At 35.6% G+C, this 23,232-nt stretch overlaps 1 protein-coding gene across 9 annotated transcripts in view; it reads left to right on the top strand.

Moving 5' to 3' along the window:
- The window catches only part of INPP4B (inositol polyphosphate-4-phosphatase type II B), a 745,855-nt gene that overhangs the window by 607,853 nt on the left and 114,770 nt on the right, over window positions 1-23,232 (top strand). For all 9 annotated transcript variants that reach the window (XM_036853321.1, XM_036853318.1, XM_036853314.1 and 6 more), the window contains 2 exons: window positions 2,612-2,789; window positions 13,345-13,548. In XM_036853321.1, the coding sequence (XP_036709216.1) occupies window positions 2,612-2,789; window positions 13,345-13,548 (382 nt within the window). The remainder of the gene's footprint in view (window positions 1-2,611; window positions 2,790-13,344; window positions 13,549-23,232) is intronic.

Here is a 23,232-nt window from a genome sequence, read left to right as displayed (position 1 = left end):
ATAACAGAAGAGCAGATCAGTGAAAAGGGACCACAGAGCAGCCCTCACAGGCTGCTTTCTGTGTCTAGTCCTTAGTAAGTCCTATTCTCAGCTGTAAAAAGTGCTGAGTATTAAATATCATCCCCACCCTGGTGACACATCAATATCTTTATTCATTTATTTTTATTGAAATATAATGAATTTACAATGTTGTGTTAGTTTCAGGTGTACAGCAAAGTGATTCAGTTACACACACACACACACACACACACACATATATTCTTTTTCATATTCTTTTCACTTGTAGGTTATTACAAAATACTGAGTATAGTTCCCTGTGCTATACAGTAGTTCCTTGTTGATTATCTATTTTGTATATAGTAGTGTGTATATGTCAGTATCTTTAGGTAATCATTTTCTTTGTGGAAATACATGGAGTTGTTTGATTTACTAAAGACTGCAGTGGATTGGATTTTGTATCCAGTCTGAGTACAGATGATTAGGGGGACATCCCAGTTCATGATTTTTGTTAAAGGCCTCAGCACAGCCCCACAGGAGATCAGATGAGCCAGGAAGAGACAGAGATAATTGGCCTGGACTATTGTTTTCTTTCTCCTCCTCGCCATTGTTACTTGTCATTTGCTTCAGTTTGCATTAAAATAAGTGGTATGTTTTATTTTTAAGCTCCTGCTTCTGAAATTTAAAAAAATCTACAAGTACAGAATTAAGAGTGAGTTCTCATCAGTGTCACAGGATAGCAATATGTTTCTTAGCTTTTAGACACCTGTATCCCTCATTCATCAACTTCTTGTCCTATCTTCTGAATAGTCCAAGCACCAAGGTCATGTTTAAAAATAATTGTGAAAAAATAAATAAAATAATAGAAATATTTATTATATGGTCTCCCTGAAGAAACCGATATTTTGCCCTGAAAATCACTAGTGTCAGGGCAAGGGGAGAGTGCTTTCTAGATGTTAATGTGTCTTATTGGATGCTGATATTTCAAAATAAGAAATGAAATTATGGGAATGTTAATCATTTAGCTGGTAAATGTAAAGAAAATATTCAGTAAATACTCATCACAGGTTGCAAGGTGAAACCCAGCAAAGGGCTCATGTGCCCACGGGTCAGAAAACCAAACTCTGACAGCAAAGTGAAGATTTATTGCAGGGCACCAAGCAAGGGAGGGGGGAGGCAAGCCTCAGATCCACTCCAACTTGGTCTTTGAGTTGGAGATTTTTTTAAAGGGGAAAAAAAAAGGGGCCAGGATTAATCATCCTCTTGTGATAGTCCTTAATCCTTAATCGTAGTTTTGGGAGTCAGGATAACTGGTTTATGATTCTCAGACCAGGTGGCCATGGCTTGGGGTCCTGTTAGCTCATCCTGCCCTGGAGAAACAACCTGAGTTTGTAAGTTAATGATGCTATCGACAGCAGCAATTTTAGTCATCTGACTGGTCGAGGAGCACAAGATTGAGGTCAGAGGAGACAAGAAAGGGAATAAAGTTTTGGATAGAGACATGAATCATAAATTAATTTATAATTGATTGATAATTAATCATAATTAATCATAAACAAAGTTCTTGGTAAGGGAACTTTGTTGTGAGGGGACTTGGTTTCAAAGACACTATGAAGAAATCATTGATGATTGGATATAAAGGGATATAACCAAGTGTTGCACCCACTATGTAAATGCACTATCCATGGCCACTCTCTTCTTTTTCTTTGGCTGATGTTTTGCTGTTTTACTTCTTTCCCTGCTGGAATGCCTCCTTTGTTTTTCCTAACAAAACTGGCCAAAGACTCCTTCATTCCATGGAATTCTTACATCCGTAACATGCTTGACCAACTCCTAAATGATGACTATAAAAGTCATTCTTTCATTTGTAATCAATTTTAGGTATTTTTACAAGTCAAATGAGAAACCACAAGGGGAACAAAAAAGGTGATGAAAAAAATAGCATAATGGAATTTTTATGCCGTCATGTCCCTTTTCTATCCAATAAAATTCTCCATATGCCCACTTGGCATTAATTTATATTCTCCCCATTGCTCAGCTATTTATGCCCCCTGCCCTAAGTATCATGGGGAAAATATACACAGTAATTATTAAATGCTTGCTCTGTGTCAGGCATTTCACATGAATGATGACCAGTCTTACCCACCTCTTAGAACTGTTTGCATAATTATTCCCACTTTCCTGATGAGGAAGCTAAAGGCTGCCCAAGATCACCCAGCTAGTAAGGGATAGAGCCAGGATCTATATTCATATTGGCCTAAATATAAAGGCTCATACTTTTCTCTCTGTACTGTGTGACCTCAAGTTCACTAATAATTATTAATAATATCAATACTAATTTGTTTTGAATGCTAATACTTGACATATGTAATCATGAAGAATCTTCCTAGTGATTGAGCAAGGACTGGATTTATTTCACCTAGTCTTACAAAATATCTTGGTCATTTGACTTTAAACACTTTTCAGATATCATAGAAATCTCTTAGAATAGTTCTTATCTGTTCAATAAGAAGTAATGCTATTTGGAGTTCTGTTTATCATTTGCCATCTGGCACTAAGTGCTGAAAAGTCTTCCTGCTCGTTGTGTAACTTGCCTTTATCTTTGTTGTTGCAGTACTGGATACCAGTTTATTTACTATTCACCTGAAAACACAGCCAAAGCAAAAGAAGTTCTCAGCAACATCAATCAACTACAACCTCTTATAGCAACCCATGCAGACCTACTGCTTAATTCTGCAAGCCAGCATTCTCCAGACAGCTTGAAGAATTCTTTAAAGATGCTTTCAGAAAAAGTAAGATCCAAATCATCACTGCAGTGGGGAAAATGAAATACCCAAATCCCCGTTGGTACTGCTTTCTGCATACATTGCCTTTCATAACATCTGGAAATGTAAAATAGACTAGGTTAAAAAGTAAGCTTCAAAGTATTGCCACAGGATCAAAATGAATTGGCCTCATTCTCTTTCAAATTTTACTGAACATTAATTTTTTTTTCCTAGTAGGAAACGAAACCTATACTGGTTGAGGTATATTTTCTCTTTTCCTTGACATCTTTCATTTTCTTTGGTTCCTGGTTGTATTAAATGAATTAAATTAGATTTTGAAAATTATTTTCTCTGGTGATCACCTATTTTTATGCATATGAAGCTATACCTTTGAGTCAGAATGTCACTTCATTTGAGAGCAGAACTTTTATGTGGATTCTTATCAGTGACATGGGGTAGTTCCTCTGCCTCAGTTTACTTTCTGTAACATTATCAACTGGGAGAAGGTTCTAAAAATTTCTAAAAGTATTAGTTATTGTTTGAAATGTAGTAGGACCTAGGTCTTAATTTTTCCAAAGGTGACTTACATTTGTATATGTAAAGAAGAATGGTAGTCTGGCATGGGGTAAATACTCAGCATCAATTTCCATAATGAATTAAGGCATCTGAATGATATGGAGAGAACCCAGATAGAAAAAGTCAAATTGCAGCTTGAATAGAAATGCAAAGTCAAGTATCCTGGAGTCCAATTCCAGTACACTCATTCGTAACCTCTGCATTCTGAGGACGTCTTGAAATTTATTATGAGATACTTCCAATGAACATGCCCTTGAAGAAACTGACCAAAGACAATTTTCACGGTAACATTTTAGAATAAGATAACAGTGTAGTTCTTTGCGTCCCTGAAGAACAGATTCATAGAAACCCGAATACTATATCTGTATATATTTTTGACTCAGTTATGTTAATTTATAATAATAATAATACCTTGCCCTTCTTTAACGTTTTAAAGTCTACATTTTCACATATTTTTCTCATAGGATATAACCAGTATATATTTTCAGAAAAAATTAGCTAATATGTATTCAGAAAGGTCGGGTGAATTGTCTAATAAATTAAAAAGTGAAAAATCAAAACCCAAGACTTCCAGTTCAAAATGCAACCTTCCTTCCATGCCAAAACAGGTACCTCCATCAAGAAAAGGGAGGAAAAAATTGACCCAAATTTTACAACTACCTACATTGTCAAATATTGTGCTAGTGACTTCAGTGACTTAGGTTATTTCATTTAACCTTCAAACTGTGGGTCCATATTATCTCCATTTCACAAAGCAAAAGATTGAAGCTCAGAGAAGTTTAAAAAATGTGCAAAGTCATGCAACTAAAGTCAAACCCAGGATTCAAACAAAACTAGGGCTCAGACCCAGGTCTGGTTGACTCCGGAATGGAAACCCTTTCTGGTTCCTCCATGCAATATATGTTTTGATATTTCCTTTTTTAAAAATTAAAAAAAAAATTGTTAGACAAACTTCTCAAGAATACTTAAGTATTCTAATAGTCAATGAATATGTCTAATAGTCAACGAATATGTTGTGGCTAAGAAAAAGGGAAAACAAGAGGAGGGTGTCGCATCCAGTAAAATAATAGAATTTCTTTTTGGTTCGTTTATTTTTTGGATTTGTAGTTGAGGTGAGGTTTTCCTGGGTTCACCTAAACAGAAAATTCTAGCAAACAGAACATCACTGTGGTGATTTCAGAGCAGTATTTATATTCTTCCTGTGCATTGGACAGGGATTTGTCATTTCATACATCCTTCACATCTTGCTGCAGTGATTTGGGGCGCGGCAGGGCATGTATTTTCTCCTCCTTTAATTCAGCATTGCTCCAACTTTCTTCCCTATGTTTTTTTGTTTGTTTGTTTGTTACTGAGTAGACAAGCTTCGTCTACTAAGAAATCTGTCAACACTTGAAATCACGCGGATTTTTTTAAAGTTAAATTTGCAAGCCATGCATTTCTTTAAGAATTCATGCCCAGAATTTCAAAGAAGTATCTAAGTTAACAGAGTTTTGCATAGTGTATGAAGACAGTTACTAGCTCATGGTTTAAAATAAACTATGATCCATGAATCTAGCATAAAAGACAAATCATTTTAGGGGCATCTTAAATTTTAGTGTAATTTAATATTAGCAAGATTTAACTTAAAAACATTTCATGTTTAAGATCAGGGACTTGCACACTGTGGATTAGAGAATAGGTCTTTTCTTCATTGATAGTTCCATTGTTTCTTTTAATGAATCTGAACTGACATGTTTGGAAAATAAGTTCTTGAGTTGTTTTCTTAGGAACTCATCCATAGGACATAACTGAAATTTCACAATAAAATTTACTATAAATTTTTCATATCCTAATGTGCACAACCTCCATTAAGTTATTCTATTTTTTTTTAAATAGTTCTGAAAAAAAGAATCTTCTGAAGGATAACTGGGTTTGTTCGCTGCATATTAGTTTATGAAAATATTAAAGAATTATTTAATGTTATGATGTAGGTTTATAGCAAAAGACAAACTCCAACTTTACATAACTAATCCCAACAGAGAAAACAAAGCATAAGCCAAATTTTTAACATAAGATATGAAAGGTTAATAATAGAGTGGGATAAAAAAAATGCATTTTCCTTTTTTTCTAGACTCAAATTATACAATACTGTGACAAAAAGAAAGGAGAGAGAGAGAGAAAGAGAAAAGTAAAGTAAAGAAATTCAAAATGAAAACGTAAGGACACAAATGTAGGCATGTATCTCATTACTCAGATATATGTGTGACATTAGTTTCAAATGCCCATCATAGTCTCCACTCCACAGAGATTGATAGACTTTGTTTAGAAAGTCATTATTATTATTATTCTCATCACAAAGCAGTATTGAGCACCTAATTGTGTGTGGTATTGTACTCAATGTTGTATGACAAATACTACACAGACATGGTCCTTAATCTTACAGTCTAAGAAATTAAAAGCATGGACTATTTCACAATATGGCAGCTGTGAAATGGTAAACAACAACAAAAAAGGATTTGGTCACAAATAGTAGAGGCTTTGCTCACAATATATTTGAGAAAACCCAACACCTTCCAATTCCTAGTACCTTTTCAACCTTAACATAGTATACCAAAGCATTCTGCTGTATTCAAAGAAAGAAACAAGCATTCCATTCTAAAACTCAGGATTTTCTTAAGAAATGTTCCAGTTTCCTTAATAACAATGCCAGAAAGTCAGTATGCTAAGAAGTTGAAGATATATATAATATACAGAACATTGATTATGTTGATTACTTAGGTACTGAGAAGGAATTTCTTATTGTTTATTTACTTCCACTACTCTCTCAATCCCAAACTGAGTAGAAGAATTCAATGAGTTTTCGTTTGTTTTTTATAGTTGGTGAAAGTATGTATCTACATATACACACATACATACATACTAAATTCTAAGGGAACTTGAAAGTAACTAGTGTAAATGAAGGTGAAATTTCAGGATTAGAACTTATGTTTCTTCTTTTCATAGTCTCCCTCATATGGTAAATATTTAATTGGTGAAATAAGTACTGTTATATAAAAATAAAACTGCGTTTATTAGAATATTAAAAACAAGGAAAATAAAGGTAAGAAAGTAAAATAATATTAAGAATGATACTTACACATAAAATACATGGAATTAGAACTTCTGTTTCTGGCCATGATAGGATAATATGGATCCTCTCAAACGACAAAAAGACAGCTAGACAAAATGTATAAAATAATGGTTTTTAGGCATTGGAAAATAGGCAGCATAGGAAGATGACAGACTATGTGACCTTATAATTGTCTAGTTTCTTCCTGGAGGCAGTTTCCAGGCTGCAGCGCAAGGAGGGAGAAGCCAAACAGCAACTTCTCAAGTTGAGGAGACCGCAAGTGGAGTTCAGGAAAAGCCAAGATGGCTAAAATTTGCAGAGCAGAGTACCAAAAAGGAGGGAGCTGCATACAGAAAGAGCCTTGGGCGTCTGTAAATGGGTGCTTTAAAATCTTTACCTGAGTACTGATTTGCATATGCATGTGAATAAACTATCAAAATCCAGGGAAATAAGTACGAGAAATAAGCATACAAAATAAGTCCTGGTGGTCATACAGGACTCGGAATGGTTTATCTCCTGACCTGCAGAGTGAGAAGACTTTGTCATACATAGAGCACTGCATAGAGCCCTCAGAAGGGCATGGCCCTAGTAGTGGGGCTAAATTAGTCCTAGATTAAAGAAGGCTGCTCTTGATTCACCCTAACAAGGCTTAAAAATAAGGTTTGAAATGATCTTACTGAGTCCTCCTGGTGTGAAATGATCTTACTGAGTCCTCCTACTGAGTAACTTAACTTCATACCAAAACAAAACCCAACATTTTTTAAAAGAATACAATAAAATATAGCAACAAGAATGTAAACTCAAAATGCCCCTGGCATTCAACAAGCATATACTAAGCATGCAAAGAAGCAGGAAAATATAACCCGTAACTAGAAGAAAAATTAAGCAATAGAAACAGACCCAGAAATGACAGAGATGATGCAGTTAGTAGATAAGAACTTTAACATGGCACTTATAAATATGCTCACATACTTACAAAAGCAAAGAAACATATAAAAAGGATGAGGAGAAAAGAAGGAAAATTAAAAAAAGAATCACATAGAACTCAAAGAAAAGTGAAATATAATTTCTGAAATAAAAATATGCACTGGGTGGAATTAGCAGATTGGTCACTTCAGAAGAATAGATAGTGAACTTGTAAACATAGTATTAGAAAATAATTAAATGAAGCACAAAGAGAAAAATAACTGAAAATGATAAAACAGAGCATGAATGACTTATAGAACAATACCAAGAAATCTAACATACATATAATTAGAGTCCTAGAATAAAAGAAGAGGGGAACAGAAAAATATTTGCAGAAATGATGACCAAAATTTTCAAAATTTGATGAAACTATGAAACTACAGATCCAAGAAGCAAAATGTACTCCAGCAGAGTAAATATTAAAAAAAAGAAAGAAACACAGATATTAAATTGCTGAGAAACAGAGGTAAAGAGAAAATTGTAAACAACCAGATAAAAAGAAAAGAAAAAAAAGGCACATTATGTGCAGAGGAACACAAATAAGAATTGTAAAAGACTTCTTATTAGACACTATGCAAACCAGAAGATAGTGGAGTAACATCTTCAAAATACTGACATACATAAAAAGTTACAATTCCATATCTAGAGAAGATGTCTCTCAAAAATAAAGGTGAAATAAAGATCATTGTAGACAAAAACTGTGAGATTTCATACCAGACTTACACTATAACACATTTTAAAGGAAATGATCCTTCATACAGAAGGAAATGATACCATGGAAAATTTGGATCTACACAAAAGAATAAGGAGTGCCAGAAATGGTATGTATGTGGACAGAATTTTAAAAATCAAAAGTTTAATTTACTTAAACATATTTACTCTTTAAAAAAATAATATTCATTGCATGGTTTGTAACTTATTAGTGTAAGCACAGATATATAGGTCAACAGAATAGAATACAGAATCTAGAAATAGACCCATACATATATGTTTAATAAATTTAGACAAAAGTGCAAAGGAAATTCATTGGGGAAAGGATATCTTTTTAACATATAGTGCAGGAACAATTGGATATCCATATGCAGAATAAACCTTTCCTTATGTTTACCTCACACTTATATAAAAATTGATTAAAAATGGATCATAGACCTTAATATACAAGCTAAAAACAAACAGATAAATAAATAAACAAACATCTAGAATACAACATAGGAGAAAATTTTTTGTCATCTTGGGTTAGGCAAAGGTTTCTTAGAGCACAAAAAGCATGAACCAAAAAAAAAGTATGTAAGACTTCTTCAAAATTAAAAACTTTCAAAATTAAAAACTTTCATTAAAGTTTTCAGAAGACACTATTAAGAAATTGAAAGGGCAAGTCATAGACTAGGAGAAAATATGCATAAAATAGGTACCTGACAAAGGACTTGTGTCAGAATGTATATTCTTACAACTGAATGATGAAACAATTAAAAATGAGCAAAAGAATTGAAAAGACATTTTACCAAAAAAGACAGATGGCAAATAAGCACATGAAAAGATACTCATCATTATTTGTTATTAGGGAAATGCAAATTTAAACTAAAATGAGGTACCACTAACCACCCACTGGAATAGCTAAAATCGAAAGGGCTGAGCATAGGAAAACTTAGGAAGGATATGGAATAACTGGAACTTTCATCTATCACTGATGGGTACACAATTGTTGGCAGCTTGAAAAACAGTTCATCAGTGTCTCATAAAGTTAAAAGAGATATATATGAGCTATCCATCTCACTCCTAGTTATTTACCCAAGAGAAGGTCTGTTCTGTAGGTACTGAGAAGGTTGTTAAGGGCCTAAGACCTGGAGGCTCGCTTTGTGAAGATCATCCTCAGAGCCAAAACTAGGCTGAGTAAGGACAGAGAGATTTGAATTATTGAGCATCACAATATCAGTAATGCTTTTGGGGAGCTTGATAAAATACAAATTCTGATTCAGTAGTTCTGAGATGGGACCCAGAAGTCAACATTTTAGTGTTGGTGACCTTGGATAACATCCTGAAAAAAGAAGAGTTAAAGAAAAGTAAATCAACCAGTAAGAAGACTATGGAAATATCAACATGGAATGCAGAAAGGGTATTAACTAGGATTAGCTGTGGGGATACAACGTAAGGGTCAATCTTTGAAATTATTGAAAATATCTAACGACTAGAAATTGATCACTGACCCAGAAAATAAGTATTACTGAAAATGATCCAGACGTTTGGACTCAGAGTTGCTGAGTAGTAAGGATACCACTCAGATGGAAAACAGGGAAGAACACATTTATTTGAAAAACTTGAGATCGGGCTGAGACTTCTCAAAAAGCTTGCAGATGAAAACCCTTGACCATGCTGATTCAGGAGGTAAGCAGAAATGGATTTTGAAGACCTTGGCATGATAAAAAATGATACTTGAAGTTATGGAAGAAGGGGTTACATCACCAATGGGAAAATGCTTTTGAGAATGTGGTTTAAGGTCCCTTGGGGTCCACTTAGCACATTTTGAGTGAGCAGGGGATTATGAGTCAACAGCAGAAACTGAAAAGGTCAGTCAAGAAAGAGAAGCATAAATAGAAGAGTACACTTTACAGTTTTCAGTGAACTCCCGTAAGGGTTTCACAGATCGGCATTGTAATTTTGTACATACTGGGGAAAAGTTGTTATGTGATTTAGCCAAGGTCAAGTGGATAATTTATATAAGCTGCCCAGATGTCAGCTACCTCTCCTGGCTGAAAGTTCAATGTTCTTTGCTTTAGGGAATGTTAAACGCATATCAATGTACTAATGTCAAGAATAACACTATGAAATAATTAAAGCATATCAAATTTTAAAATAAGCAGGATTCTTTTCTTGCCATATACATGACTATTAAAATGATAATTACTTGTTTTATGGTATTTTGTATTGCAGATGAGATTAGGCATGGCCTTGAATTTTTTCAGTGACTCTAAGGAAATTCTAAATAGAATGGGACTTTGCTTAATTTGTTGAGTTCTCTAGTTTAAAAGAGTATTTTTAAATGAACATATTCTAACTATTCCTCTGGCATTAGTATTCAGGAAACTAGGAAATGTATCCCCAGGAGAAGTAATTTTTAGTAGTTTTGTACTTGCAGATAATTCTGGGTGTTACTTTGAAGGATACTTGTATGAGCATATGAATTGGACAAATGTCAGAAAGGCAAGAAAACATTTTCTTTTCTTTTTCTTTTTAAAATATAGAACAAATGAAATAGATCTGCCTTGGGTTCAGAGTTTATGCTTTTTTACTATAATCTTACGCCGATATTTTAAATTAATTGCTTTGCCTACCCTTACAATAACATTTAGTCAGCCTTTCTTCTTTCGCTTACTGTAGTTGGAGCTACGTAAGAAAAGGAAAAAGGCTTTCAGAACTCTGAGTCAATAGGCAGGTCAGAGAGACGTGGTCACCTCCTTCCCTGATGCTTAACTTCCCTAGTATTATCTCAGTTGTAAGAACAGCAACATACAGATGCGTTGGGATTGTGTGACTACATTAATCTCTTCAAGCTGATTTATTTTGATGGTAAAACACCTGGGTCTATATTGGTCTACATTTACCAAGTAATACCGGTCAAGAAAAATTAAGATTTTTTCCAGGTCAGATGGAAATTGTAATGGAATATTTTGCTATTTTCTAACAGAATACGATTCTATGCACAGCATCTGGGTGATCCAGAGAGTTTCCAAGGAGTCAGATACATGTTTCAGTATACACACAAAGTAGAAGAGCAGCTTTTATTGTGTTTGTTTAAGATTTTGTGCGTTATATTCAGCTACCCTCCCCCAAAATTCTAGGTTGTAAAACTACAAGAATCTACTGTATTATCTCCCATGTCTTTGGTGCTAAATCAACCCAAATGAGATTTGAGTAAATTAAGAGGAAACTCTGTGTGCGTGCTATGGGAGGAAATAGTGGTGATTACAAGAACCATAGGAAATTTCGTTGGGTGTGAATAGTATTCAGCTACATAGTAATTAGTGAGTGTTATGGAGACTGGAGCTGTAGTAGCAGGAAGTCAAAGAAGTCAAGCTGTTTTGCTCCAGAAATAAATCAAAAGAATTTATTGAAACTATCAAGAAAGAAATAGTTAGGTTAAGCTGAGTGGAAGTAAATTCACATTTTTAATATTTAAATTCACATTGATAGACACATCCATGCTCTCTGGAAAATTATGTAAACAGCATGTTCCCCCATTTTGCTATAACTATACTGACTTGTACTGCCTAGCCAACTTTTTCATCCATTCTTTTAATTAAAAAAGCTCTGCCTTATTTTTATTTTCTTAGTTATTATAAAAATATTTTCCAGCCTCTTATTCTAATATATCCTCTTTTTACCATATTTCTTGTCTACTTACCTTCAAAGTGCCTTCAGTATGACTAACAGATTAAAAGAGTGTTTAAAACATCCATTAAAATTTCACAGGGCAGAGAGTTAACATCAGCGATCGTGGACACAATTAACTATGAGAGCTGGTAGATGTTCAGAACACATGGGGAGCCAGAGTTAGAGAAGAAGGGGAAGAAGGACAGAAGCATCGAGGCTGAGGGTCATGTTGGATGGTGTGCAGTAAGGGGAAATACTACTGAATTTGTTAGAAAACTTTGACTCTGTTCCCTTTGTGCTGCCAATCAGCAGTCTGCCCTAGAACAGATCATCACACTTTTTTCTTAGTTTTTTAATCTGGTTAGTGAAGAAGTCCACTCAACTCCCTTCTAGATCTAGAATTTCACGATCCATTGCAAAGATGTAACTATGCAGATATGACAGGGTCTTATTAATTAGGTGCTTATTTTGCACTTGGTTTAACTGGTTTTCTGTAATTGTCCACACTTACAACAGGGAGATGGAGAGACAATTTAGTAACAGTTATTGAACGTGGCACTGCTGACTACATATTGAGGGAGCACCAGTAAATGATTACCTTGAGTTACAGCACTGGTGAAGACAGCATTATATCCAGGAGTGTCTCAGTAAATGATCTGTGATTCAAAATAATGCTGTGGGTTAAAGGGCCCCTTCCCAACAGATTACAAAGCATAAATATGTTAACAATGTGGGTCAGTGCTTGAGTTACTTCTCTACTCTTTGAACAGATTGGTAGGCCATGTGTACGTTAAGTGTACTATAATACAGAAAATCAATTACTGCACCCTGCAGTGTATAACACGGTGAAGCCATTAGACATTTCATCAGGAAATTGCAGAGTACAGCTGTAAAGTTCTTTATTGTTGGAAAGCCATCATTACGATAGTACTTACTAGGTGTTTACCACCAGCTTGTAAAACTTACATGGCAAGTTTCATGGTAACCTCGTTAACACTGAACATTACTGAAACCGCTTGGTGGAGGAGACAGTTTAGAGGGTAGTAATGGGGAATAAAAGCCAAATGTTTTCATGGGGAAGACTGCCTATGTCATCTCTACTGCTGAAATCTGTCCATGATGCTAAAAAGAAAAAAAAGGTCTCCTGCCTCTATTTTTTTTGTTTTGAAGAGATATGTCATTCTTTAGCCTTTAACTCTGTTTAAAATACAAAATAAACATAGTCTGATCACATTTTCTTTAAAGGTGTATTCGGAATTACTTGAAAGGCACAGCAGGGAGATGGTGTTCAAATGGTAATCCCCAGTGAAATACATCTCCAAAGACAGGATCTGGAACTAAAAGAGAGTGGGCTGAGGAGACAGATGGCGTTTATAATGCATATAGAACCTCAGCATTAACTTTAGAATAGGACTCAAGGCCTTGGCGGAAACCCAAACCAAACTATTTTCCATTGATCCGTATGAATCATTTTCTCTCTCTGTTGCCTGCACTTTTTCCACCATCCACACCACTCAAGTGCCAGCAAATCTGCCACTGACCTTTTCAAAGGTCTGTGCTGAATCCCTGTCAATTTCTTTCCAGACAGAGCTTTTCGTACATGCCTTCAAGGATCAGCTGGTCAGAAGTGCCCTTTTAGCACTTTACACTGCCAGGCCAGGAGGTGTCCTTAAGAAGCCATCCTCTCCTAAGACCAGCACAGAGGAGAGCAGTTCCCAGGACCCACCCCCGCCGATGAGAAGGCAGGACTCCATACCGCATCATTCGGACTACGATGAGGAAGAGTGGGTAAGTTTTTTATTTGTTTTTTTACATGGCTTGCCTCTCCGTGTCTAGTCCTGAAAAGTAAAGCAAGAATGTTCAAAAAAAGAATCTCTGCTTTTCATGAAAACAAGTCGGAAAGCAGTCATAATACAGATTGTGGATAAATAGGTTACACTTTTCCTCAGGGGCAAATGATAAAATGAAAGTTTTATTCCTGACCACATTTACTTGGCGTGAAAACCTATTTGCTATCAAATAGCTTCTATATATAACATATACATGATATATATTTTATGTACATATAATGCAGTCAAAGAATAAATATCTCCAAGAAATGTCGTCAAAGCAAGGATGCCACAATTGCAAGACTCTATAATATCAATACTTTTCCTTATTTATTGCCAAGGTAATATAAACCATTAAAATTGTTTTTTTAGAAAATGAGTCAATAATCATCCATAATCTACTACTTAGATGCAACAAGTATTTTCATTGGCGCAATCCAGCGTGTAAGTTCTGGACACACTTGAAAAAGTGTTAACATTTATATGGCAGTGGACACAAAGATCTCTTTAAGTCCTTCTTGTTCATGGGTTCTATTATTTGTTTAAAAAAGATGTTGCTCCAGGTGGCTCTAAACTTGACAGGAGAATGGCCACATAAAAGCATCTGAAAAAATAACTAGTAAAGGCACATAAACCAAAGAAGCCAACATGGTGATAGGAACCGTAGGTGGGCAGAAAAAGACAGGAGAAAATCAAGGTTTCTCTCTCTGGGTGAGAGGGAACAGTGTGCTTTTCCTGAATCAATGCATATTCATTATCCAAGAACCTTTTGAAGTATATGCACATCACACAGACACACACACACACACACACACACACACACACACACACACACAGAGAGAAGGAAACGCTTTACTGTATCATATGTTAAACCAAGAAAATGCTGTAGTATGCTAGCTGTATTAGATGTTAAATAGTTAACGATTACTTTTCCTGCCACCCTAAATTTAAAAGTGTTTGGGTAGTAAATTATTTGAAAGGCTCAGGCCTCTCAAAAAAATGGCTGTCTGAAGCGCTGTGAAGTGATACCTGCTCTTTCTTTTGATAAAATTTCTATCACAGGAAAGACAGAGCTGGGCTCCATGAGGTAAATGCTGAATAAGTATTTGTTGTTGCTGATTAAGATTGCATTTCTCCCACTGCATCATTTTCAAAAGAGCAAATCTAATATTTCTTCCTTTTACCGTCACCTTCTTCTTCCATTTATTCATAGCTCCAAGGCGTGCATACCTCTTAACCTCTCTGAAGTTCAATTTTTTTCAACTGTAAAGTGAAAATAACAGCACCTGTTCTGTTTAGCTCTTAGCGTGGTCCTAAGATAAATGATTTACCTGTGTGATAACGCCCCATGACCTGGAAAAGCACAGGCAAATGCATTGTATTACTTTAATATTATTGCTGTATGTTTCCTTTTTTAAGATATGTGAATTATATAATCTTATTATGAGGATCAATATTACTCCTTGAGATAAATGGGGAGATGGGGTAGATCATAAATATGGAATGTGAATTTGAAAGAGTTTGGGTAGATATAGAACTTGTATTTCATTTAAATAAACATACAGTAAACTTTTTGACAAATGATTGCCATTTTTATATGAAGTCGAGTGAGAGTTTTGGAACTGGGTATCTTTTGTTTTCATAATTTTCACCTTATTGTGTTATGCAAACCCACTTCCACACCTCGCCCTCCTCCTGTGGCTCCAATCGCCCCTCTCCTTCCCTCCCTCCTTTTAGATAACTTTTGAGAACTTCTATATCCACAGGTGCTCCAAAAGGGAAGATAAGTCAGATCATTAGGTCCTAGAGCTCAGAGTCTAGTGGTAGATAAAAATATGTTAATAAATAGTTAAAATGTTGTGATAGGGATGGAGAGAGACAGGTGGAATAAAAAGGTTGGCTCTGCTTTATGCTTTATGTGACTTCAGATCAACGTTTTAAATACAGAAACTTTTTATGATGGGAAAAGAGGGAGAGAGTAGGAAACATGGTGAGTTGAGGTCTATGGTGAAGCATTTGGTGCAGTGGGTGTTACTGAGCCCTTGTTCTGCCTGGGTCACTGTGCCGCGCGCTGGGGAAACATAGGTGACCCGCCCACGGCTGCGAGGGCTCCGTGACCTATTCAGGGCTCTAGAGACACCAATGGCAATGACAGTGCAATTTAGGATTATACACAGGATGAAGTGGGAGTCTGGTGGTCAGGGTGGGATCTCCAGAAGTAATTCCTGAGATTTAAATGTGAATAGAAGTTAACAATATGAGAAAGAAGATGAGGTGACCCTTTAGACAGGAACACTTTAGCTGACATAGGTCGTGTGTGTGTGTGTGTGTGTGTGTGTGTGTGTGTGTGTGTTAGTTGCTTACTTGTTTTGTTTTAAAGGTCATGAAATTGACTGTGTTTATTACTCCAAAAGCCACGTAAGAGGCTAAGAGACTGAGAGGCTATTACTGATAGAACAAGGTCCTTGCAAAGAAGAGAAGATGATCAATTCAAGCAGGCAGGTAGAGGACGAGTCCTGGGCAGACGTGTGCTCCTCTGCTGAGACGCAGGGAAGGTGTAAAAATGGATTTTACTTTTGTGAGGGTGCGTGGGCCTGGATGGCTTCTTTGTTCTTTGTTTGACATATTTTTCTCCAGGTTTATTGAGCTATAACTGACATATAACACTGCATTAGTGTAAGGTGTACAACAAAATGATTTTATACATGTATATAATCACCACGATATATTTAAACATCAACACCTCATAGGATGACAATTTTCTTTTCTTAGGATGAAAACTTTGAGACCCATTCTCTTAGCAACTTTCAAATATACAGTACAGTGTTGTTGACTATAGTCACCATGTTGTACATTACATCCCTAGGACTTACTTATCTCATAACTGGAAGTTTGTACCTTTTGACCACCTTCACCCATTTTGTCTCCCCCTCCTCACCTCTGGCAACAACCAATCCACTCTCTGTTTCTACGAGTTTGTATTTTTTAAATTCTGTGTGTAAGTGAGATCATGGTATCTGTCTTTCTTTGTCTGACTTATTTCACTTAGCATAATGCCCTCAAGACCCATCCATGTTGGTGCAAACAGCAGAATTTCCTTCTTTTTTTATGGCTGAAAAATATATATATACACACACACATATATATGTATATATATATATATATATATATATACATCACATTTTCTTTATTCATGCATTTGTCGATGGACACTTGGGTTGTTTCCATATCTTAACTATTATAAATAATGCTGCAATGAACATGGTGGTGCAGATATCTCTTTGAGACAGTGATTTTGTTTCTTTCCAATATATACCCAGAAGTGGAATTGCTGGATTATAAAGTGGTTCTATTTTTAACTTTTGGAGGAACCCTCATACTGTTTTCCATAATGGCTGCACCAATTTACATTCCTACCGACAGTGCACATGGGTTCCCTTTTCTCCACATCCTCGCCAGCACTTGTTATCTACTATGTGTTTGATGACAGCTGTTCTAACAGGTGTGGGGTGTCTCACATTGTGGTTTTGATTTGCATTTCCCTGATGATTAGTGATGTCGAGCACCTTTTTGTGTCTTCTTTGGAAAAATGTCTGTTCAGTTCCTCCGCCTATTTTTTAATTATGTGTTTTGTTTTGTTTTTGGCTGTTGAGTTATATGAGTTCTTTTTGTATTTTAGATATTAACCTGCATGACTTCTTTGATCATTAAAGCAGAACCATGTTCAGAAGAGGGCAGAGAGGACAGGCTGAGGAGAGTGGTGAAAGTTCCGAATAGGCACCAAAGAAAATGGGTAGGGTTGCTTATTATCAACATTTGAAAAAAATAGGAAATTCCAGTGCTTGTGAGGGCCAGCCAATATTCCAGTAGGAGTCTGTACGGATGCTGGCTCACCTTCAGTCATTCACTTGCGAATACCTTGGTAGGAAAAAGTCTGCCTGATTTTTTTTCCAGTTGATGCAGGAGTGCCTTCTCAGTTTCCCAGGGTTGTTTGCTTAGGGTAGGGTAATAATGATCTGCATCTTCCTCTTTATCTCCTTTCATACAATTTCTGAATTTCTTCCAGAACCCACTATTTCTAGAAAGCATATAAATGCCCTGATAAATTTATCACGATTACAAGGAAAATCTTTCCCACTCAGAAAAGTTACTTCTAACTCTCTTCTCCTAATATAATTTTACTCTATTTGCAAACAATAACCAAGTTTGGTTGTTATATAACATTTTTTATTGACGTTCCTTAGCAACCACTTTCTATTACAAATATCCCTTTGTTAAGAGATGGAAATCCCTTATTTAAAAGAATTCACCAAAGTCATAACCATTTAACATTATTTTCAAATCTTTATCTAACTTTGAAAAGTTGAGTAAATCCAAAGAAAATGTAGCTAATTAGAAATGCCTTTAGAGACTGTGCTATTAAATGAATTGGAAACATAATTTTGTGTACCACTTTTCTTAGTTAATTAAGTGTTAGAAAAGTTTCAGCACTGATTACAAGTCTAGTCAACTTCCTGAAATAATTCAGTGTTTTAAACAATTAATTTAATTGGGTTTCTGTGACATACAAAACTATTCTCTGATCATGTAGGTTGATTTAGATTTGCACATAAGATTAAAGTAGTTTCATTTTACAGAATCTGTTTTATTTAATTTCTGGTAGGGACTGTAGATTTAACAACTGCCTAACTTGCACAACTGCATTTAGCTTCTAATAATAAATATTTGGAAAGTAAGTTCATGTTAGTAAATTACTCTTGAGTTCTACTGAGCTGATACCTATAAGACACCTTTCTTTTGGAGGTCAGGAGAATCTCTGTTAACTATCAGTGTGAGAAGGTTCTTTCTCTGTTCAGCATGTTTGTTGGCAAAATTGATGACATATGAATCTGGATAATAATTATCTAGTTAATAAGGAAGAGATTGAAACGAAAATGATCACTGACCAAAAAAAGTCTGTTATTTGCTGAATTTTACTTATTAAATAATTGAGAGCTTTAAAGGTTTATTTTCGTGAAAAGTTAGTATACAATTAAACCCCAGAGGAATATTGGGATTTTATGACGATCTGTGCAAAGAAATAGACTAATATCGCATTCTTCATCTTTTAGCTGGTAAAGATGACATATTGCTTTTCTGTCACTACATCTCTACAACAGATGCTTCCAACAGCTGGGATTCCAAGATTAGTCTGTCCAAAATGTGAAGGCATGTCATCCAACCAAAGTATTAAATTGACCCAGTTTTTGTGGCTTCCAGTAATTATGCTGTTCTCTAGAACACTGTGATTGAACTTCAACATTACTACACTGACGGGTTTGGGGCTAAATCTGCCTACCCTCATTCAGTAATTGTTAAAGAAAAAAGATACACTTCTGATCTTTTATATTCTGATCCATTCCAGCAAGGTGCAGGACTAAGAAAACTGCTGTTATTATTTAGCCATATCCCAAACCATTCTTTAGTTGAACTACATTTGTATATCAGGCAGCGATTCAGCATCCATATTAGCCACTTAATTTCCCTTCTTCATGTTGTAAATGTAAATCAGATTTAAAATTAGTTTTCATTCTTAAGCTAGGAGAACATTTGCTATGTTTTATTATGGCAAAATGTGTTTATGTCACATAAGCACGATAGATGGTTCACATTAATCTATATACATTTTCAGTAATTTCATAGCTTATAGAAACAATAGCACAAATTCACAGTAATACTTATGTCAGACATCCTTTGAATAAAGTCTCTGTGCAACCTGAAAAAAATTGTGGTTTCTCTGTAACTCAGTATTCCCAAAGATTGAATTTGGGAATAAGACTTAACATCTTTCTGGTATGTTCTTTACCAAATTCTCACAGTTCATTTTCTACTACACCTTTCTCTAATGATGTGTAGAACAAATATGAATGTTTCAGTTTGACAGGAGTATTGATAGAGCTATTTATATTGTCAACATTGGTAGCAGTAAGCATACATGGCTGCAAAATATTACTAACTGTTAAGGACAAAACTTATCTAGCCAGTTTCCTCCTCCACAAACAATCTGCAGTGATCTGTATTCTCAACTTCTCTTGCCAGATTCTGTCTCCATCTTAGACCTTACCTCTAGGGAAAATAGTTAAGGTCATGCATAATGCAGAAGTACCTATGCAAATTTATATTCCAAAGCAATTCTGTTCAGTTCTCTGACTGGCTAGAATTATGCTATGTGAAACCATTGACCTGATCTTAATAAGAAGGAAATAAATCATTCACATTTTTTAAAAGTAATGAATTCTTATAGACAACTAGATACTAATCTGTGATTTATCTTTTCTAAAGCAATACCTTATAACTTAGTTACGTGAATCAGTAAAATGTCCACTGAAATATGGCCATTTATTTCCAAATTTTCTGTTATTGATACACAGATAGAGATGTATGTATATATACATATGCATGCATTCAACTCCAAAACATTTTATATAATAAAGCATTATTCTTGCATCCCATGATCACACAACCTCGTGAACGCTGAATTATAATCAGTTGTTTATATGTCTGTTTCTTCCATGTGCTCATCAACTTTATAAACTCCTAAAGGGCAAAGACAATGTTGTGTTCACTTTTGTGTTTATGTGCAGAGCACTTGCACATAAAAGGTACCCAATACTCATCTGTAGAATAAATTAACGACTTTGAAATTTCCCCTCAAGTTATTATTCTTGTCTACCTTCTTATTTGGCTGGAAACATGGAATAGTTAAATTTAATATAACTCTGCAGCATGTCAGGTACCTTTTCCTCCATTAGAATTCATGAATTTTTTGGAGGATTTTCTTTCTATCTTCCAATCAAAAGTACCCGGTTAAATCCCTCTCTCCTTAGTGGATATTTCCCAGAGTCATAATCAACTCTGAGGTGACTGTTCAAGTCATCTTCACAATTATCTCCAAACATAGAATGTGGTGAAAATTCAGGATGGACACGGAACATCATCAGAGATGACCAAAGTTAAGAACATGATGAGTTAAGGCCTCCAGAAGCTTCCAGAAACCCAGTGGTGGGGATTTTCATTTTATTTGATTATTCATGTGCCGATTACAAAGGGCCTGGTTACACAGAAATAATTTCAGACGTTTACTGGCAAATATGAATTGGAAGCAACTATTTTCCCCTTGTCCCAGCTCTTTCTTTTTCCTTCCTACGTCACGCCCAATAGGGTTGCCTGGTTTTGTTAATCTTGCTGTGAGGAGGGGACATTGAAAGCATCCATTCTCCCCATCAGAAAGGACAGGGAGAATTAGGCCAGTTTTCTCTGTATGGCAACAGCAAGTGTTCTGGCATCTGTTTTCCTGATGGCTGGGAAACCCTCCTGACCTTCTCCAGTCCATTTCACCCAGGAGAAATGTGCTCCGAATACTTATCTGATATTAAAGTCCACGAAAGGTGATTAGGCAAAGTTCACAACTGTCTGTCAAAATGCACAAATGTTCTATTCCAATGAAGATGTTAAAAAAAATTTTTTTAATAAATAAAGAAAAGAAACCCCAAAGGAGACCTTTATGGGCATGCGTATTCATGAAATCCTACTAATACATCCACCTTCAGCCCCCTGTTTTATGGCACCTAATACAGTGTTTTATACATACCAGTTCAATGTATTTTTCAGAATTAGTCAGAATAAGTGAACAGATGTATTTGCTGAATCAGCAATTCATCTTCCAACTCAAATTAGTGTTTTTAACAGAGATATTTTCTTCTTATTCATGTAATGGTGATTTTCCTGTGGTTTTATAATGGATCCCATCATCTCCCTTGGATACTTTTGTTACTGATTGTTACAATGCCTGGTTCAGCGGCAGATAGTTTGATATGCCTGCGTATAATGATTATGCAAACTTGCATACACACACTTTAGAAATTTATGATTACATTTAAATCAAGTGCCCCTAAACTTTAATACATTCTGAGGTGAATAGTGAGATATTATTCCTAAGTAGAAATTTTTGAATACACCAAATTTAATGAATAGTTAAAAGAAATGCCGAGGTCTATACAGGCAGACTATTGTCTTGCTATATCAGGGTACATTCAGTGAAAAAAAAAAATCAATCCTGGAAATTGGTTGCATGCAGCACACTCACTAACGTCATATAATTCAACCACTTGTACGACTGTTTGATGGTGTGTGGCTGACACGCAATTACCAATTTAAAATTAAAAGCTTAAGTCAATCAGTGATTTCTTTTTACTTATTATTAAACAAAAGCTTTATTTCATATTTTCACTGAATTGAAAGCTTTAGCTTGATGTGACACATATTAGGGTGAACTCAACCATTCAGAATATGAGCTTAATTCTAACTTCAATTTGAAGATACATGTGCTAATACTTCTTATAGTTGTATCTTAATTTATTTTTACTCCTAAGTAGCAGGCTATTAAGTCAATCACCAAATGTTAATTAAGCATCAATAATGTGAAGCAGTGCTATAGGTACTTGGGGAAAAACAAATTAAGCATCAAAAATGGATCCTGACCTCAACAGCCATATCATCTAATCAAGTGAATGGCCAGCACTCATAAAACAGAGATACTATTGAAAGGTATTCCCAGAGCAGAGGTGGTTATGTGATACACATTAACAATATCAGAAGGATTAAGAGAGAAGTTATGTGAAGGTCGAAGAAGATGAAGAAACCATTTCTTCCTTCCTTTATTTTTCTTCCTTCCTTCCTTCTTCTTCCTTCCTTCCTTCCTTCATTCCTTTATTCATTCTTTTATTTACTATCACCTGGTAAGTACTATGACCTGAGGATAAAAGGATTAATAAATAATAGGCATTTCCCTCATAGAGCCCACTGTCTATTAGAAAGAAAATACAAGTTAAGCAAAGAAAGAGTAGCATGAATAGTTCTTGGAAATGGTGAGACTTGAAAGGGTGAGAATTTGGATTGATGGAAGGTAAGGGAGAAGGCACTTGAAGCCTAAAAAGCAGTATATGTCAAGTTAGAAATATTAGTTCCTCCAAGGTTTCCTTCATATCTTTGATGTTCAGCACTCAGCAGGCAGGTAGCAGATGCCCAGAAAGTATATGTTGAGCTAATCAGCAGCATGTTTCTAGGATAGCAAGGAGACTGACCTGGATAAAGCTTTCATTTTGAAGACTGAAGAGAAATATGTAGAATTATCTAGGTCGACCCAACTACAGAGGTGCCTCTAGGCTGAGAGAAGAGTGAATACTTGCTGCAGTACTAAGCCTGCTTTTGATCAGAGGAGTGATGGCATGAGCGTGATGATCAGTGAAGATGAAGTGTAGACCTGATCATGTGAGAGCTGATCGTATAGGTCTGGGCAAGATCCAAACCAGGGACTGTGGAGAGGTCACTGCTGGAGAAACAGTGTCTGACCATCTGAGTCCACCCGTGTAACTAGGAACTGAATTTCAGAGTGAGGCCAGCAGTGTGTTCATTGGGAAACCAAGGTCAGGGATTTTTACATGAGTGGGTGGATGAAATTTTGCAGGAGGCTCAATAAGAAGCAGAGGTTGGGGAATCTCACTTAATTCTGATGGATGTCGCATATCTGGCTATTTTTAGTGGACATGATGTATGTGTATGTTTATATGTGTGTGTGCAGGTATGTGTGTATTATGCAGCTTGG

This window comes from Balaenoptera musculus, chromosome 5 (assembly GCF_009873245.2).
Source record: "Balaenoptera musculus isolate JJ_BM4_2016_0621 chromosome 5, mBalMus1.pri.v3, whole genome shotgun sequence".
In the NCBI taxonomy this organism is placed as follows: domain Eukaryota; kingdom Metazoa; phylum Chordata; class Mammalia; order Artiodactyla; family Balaenopteridae; genus Balaenoptera; species Balaenoptera musculus.
The sequence above is the reverse complement of the archived record's forward strand: the minus strand, read 5'-3'. Positions and strand labels throughout refer to the sequence as shown.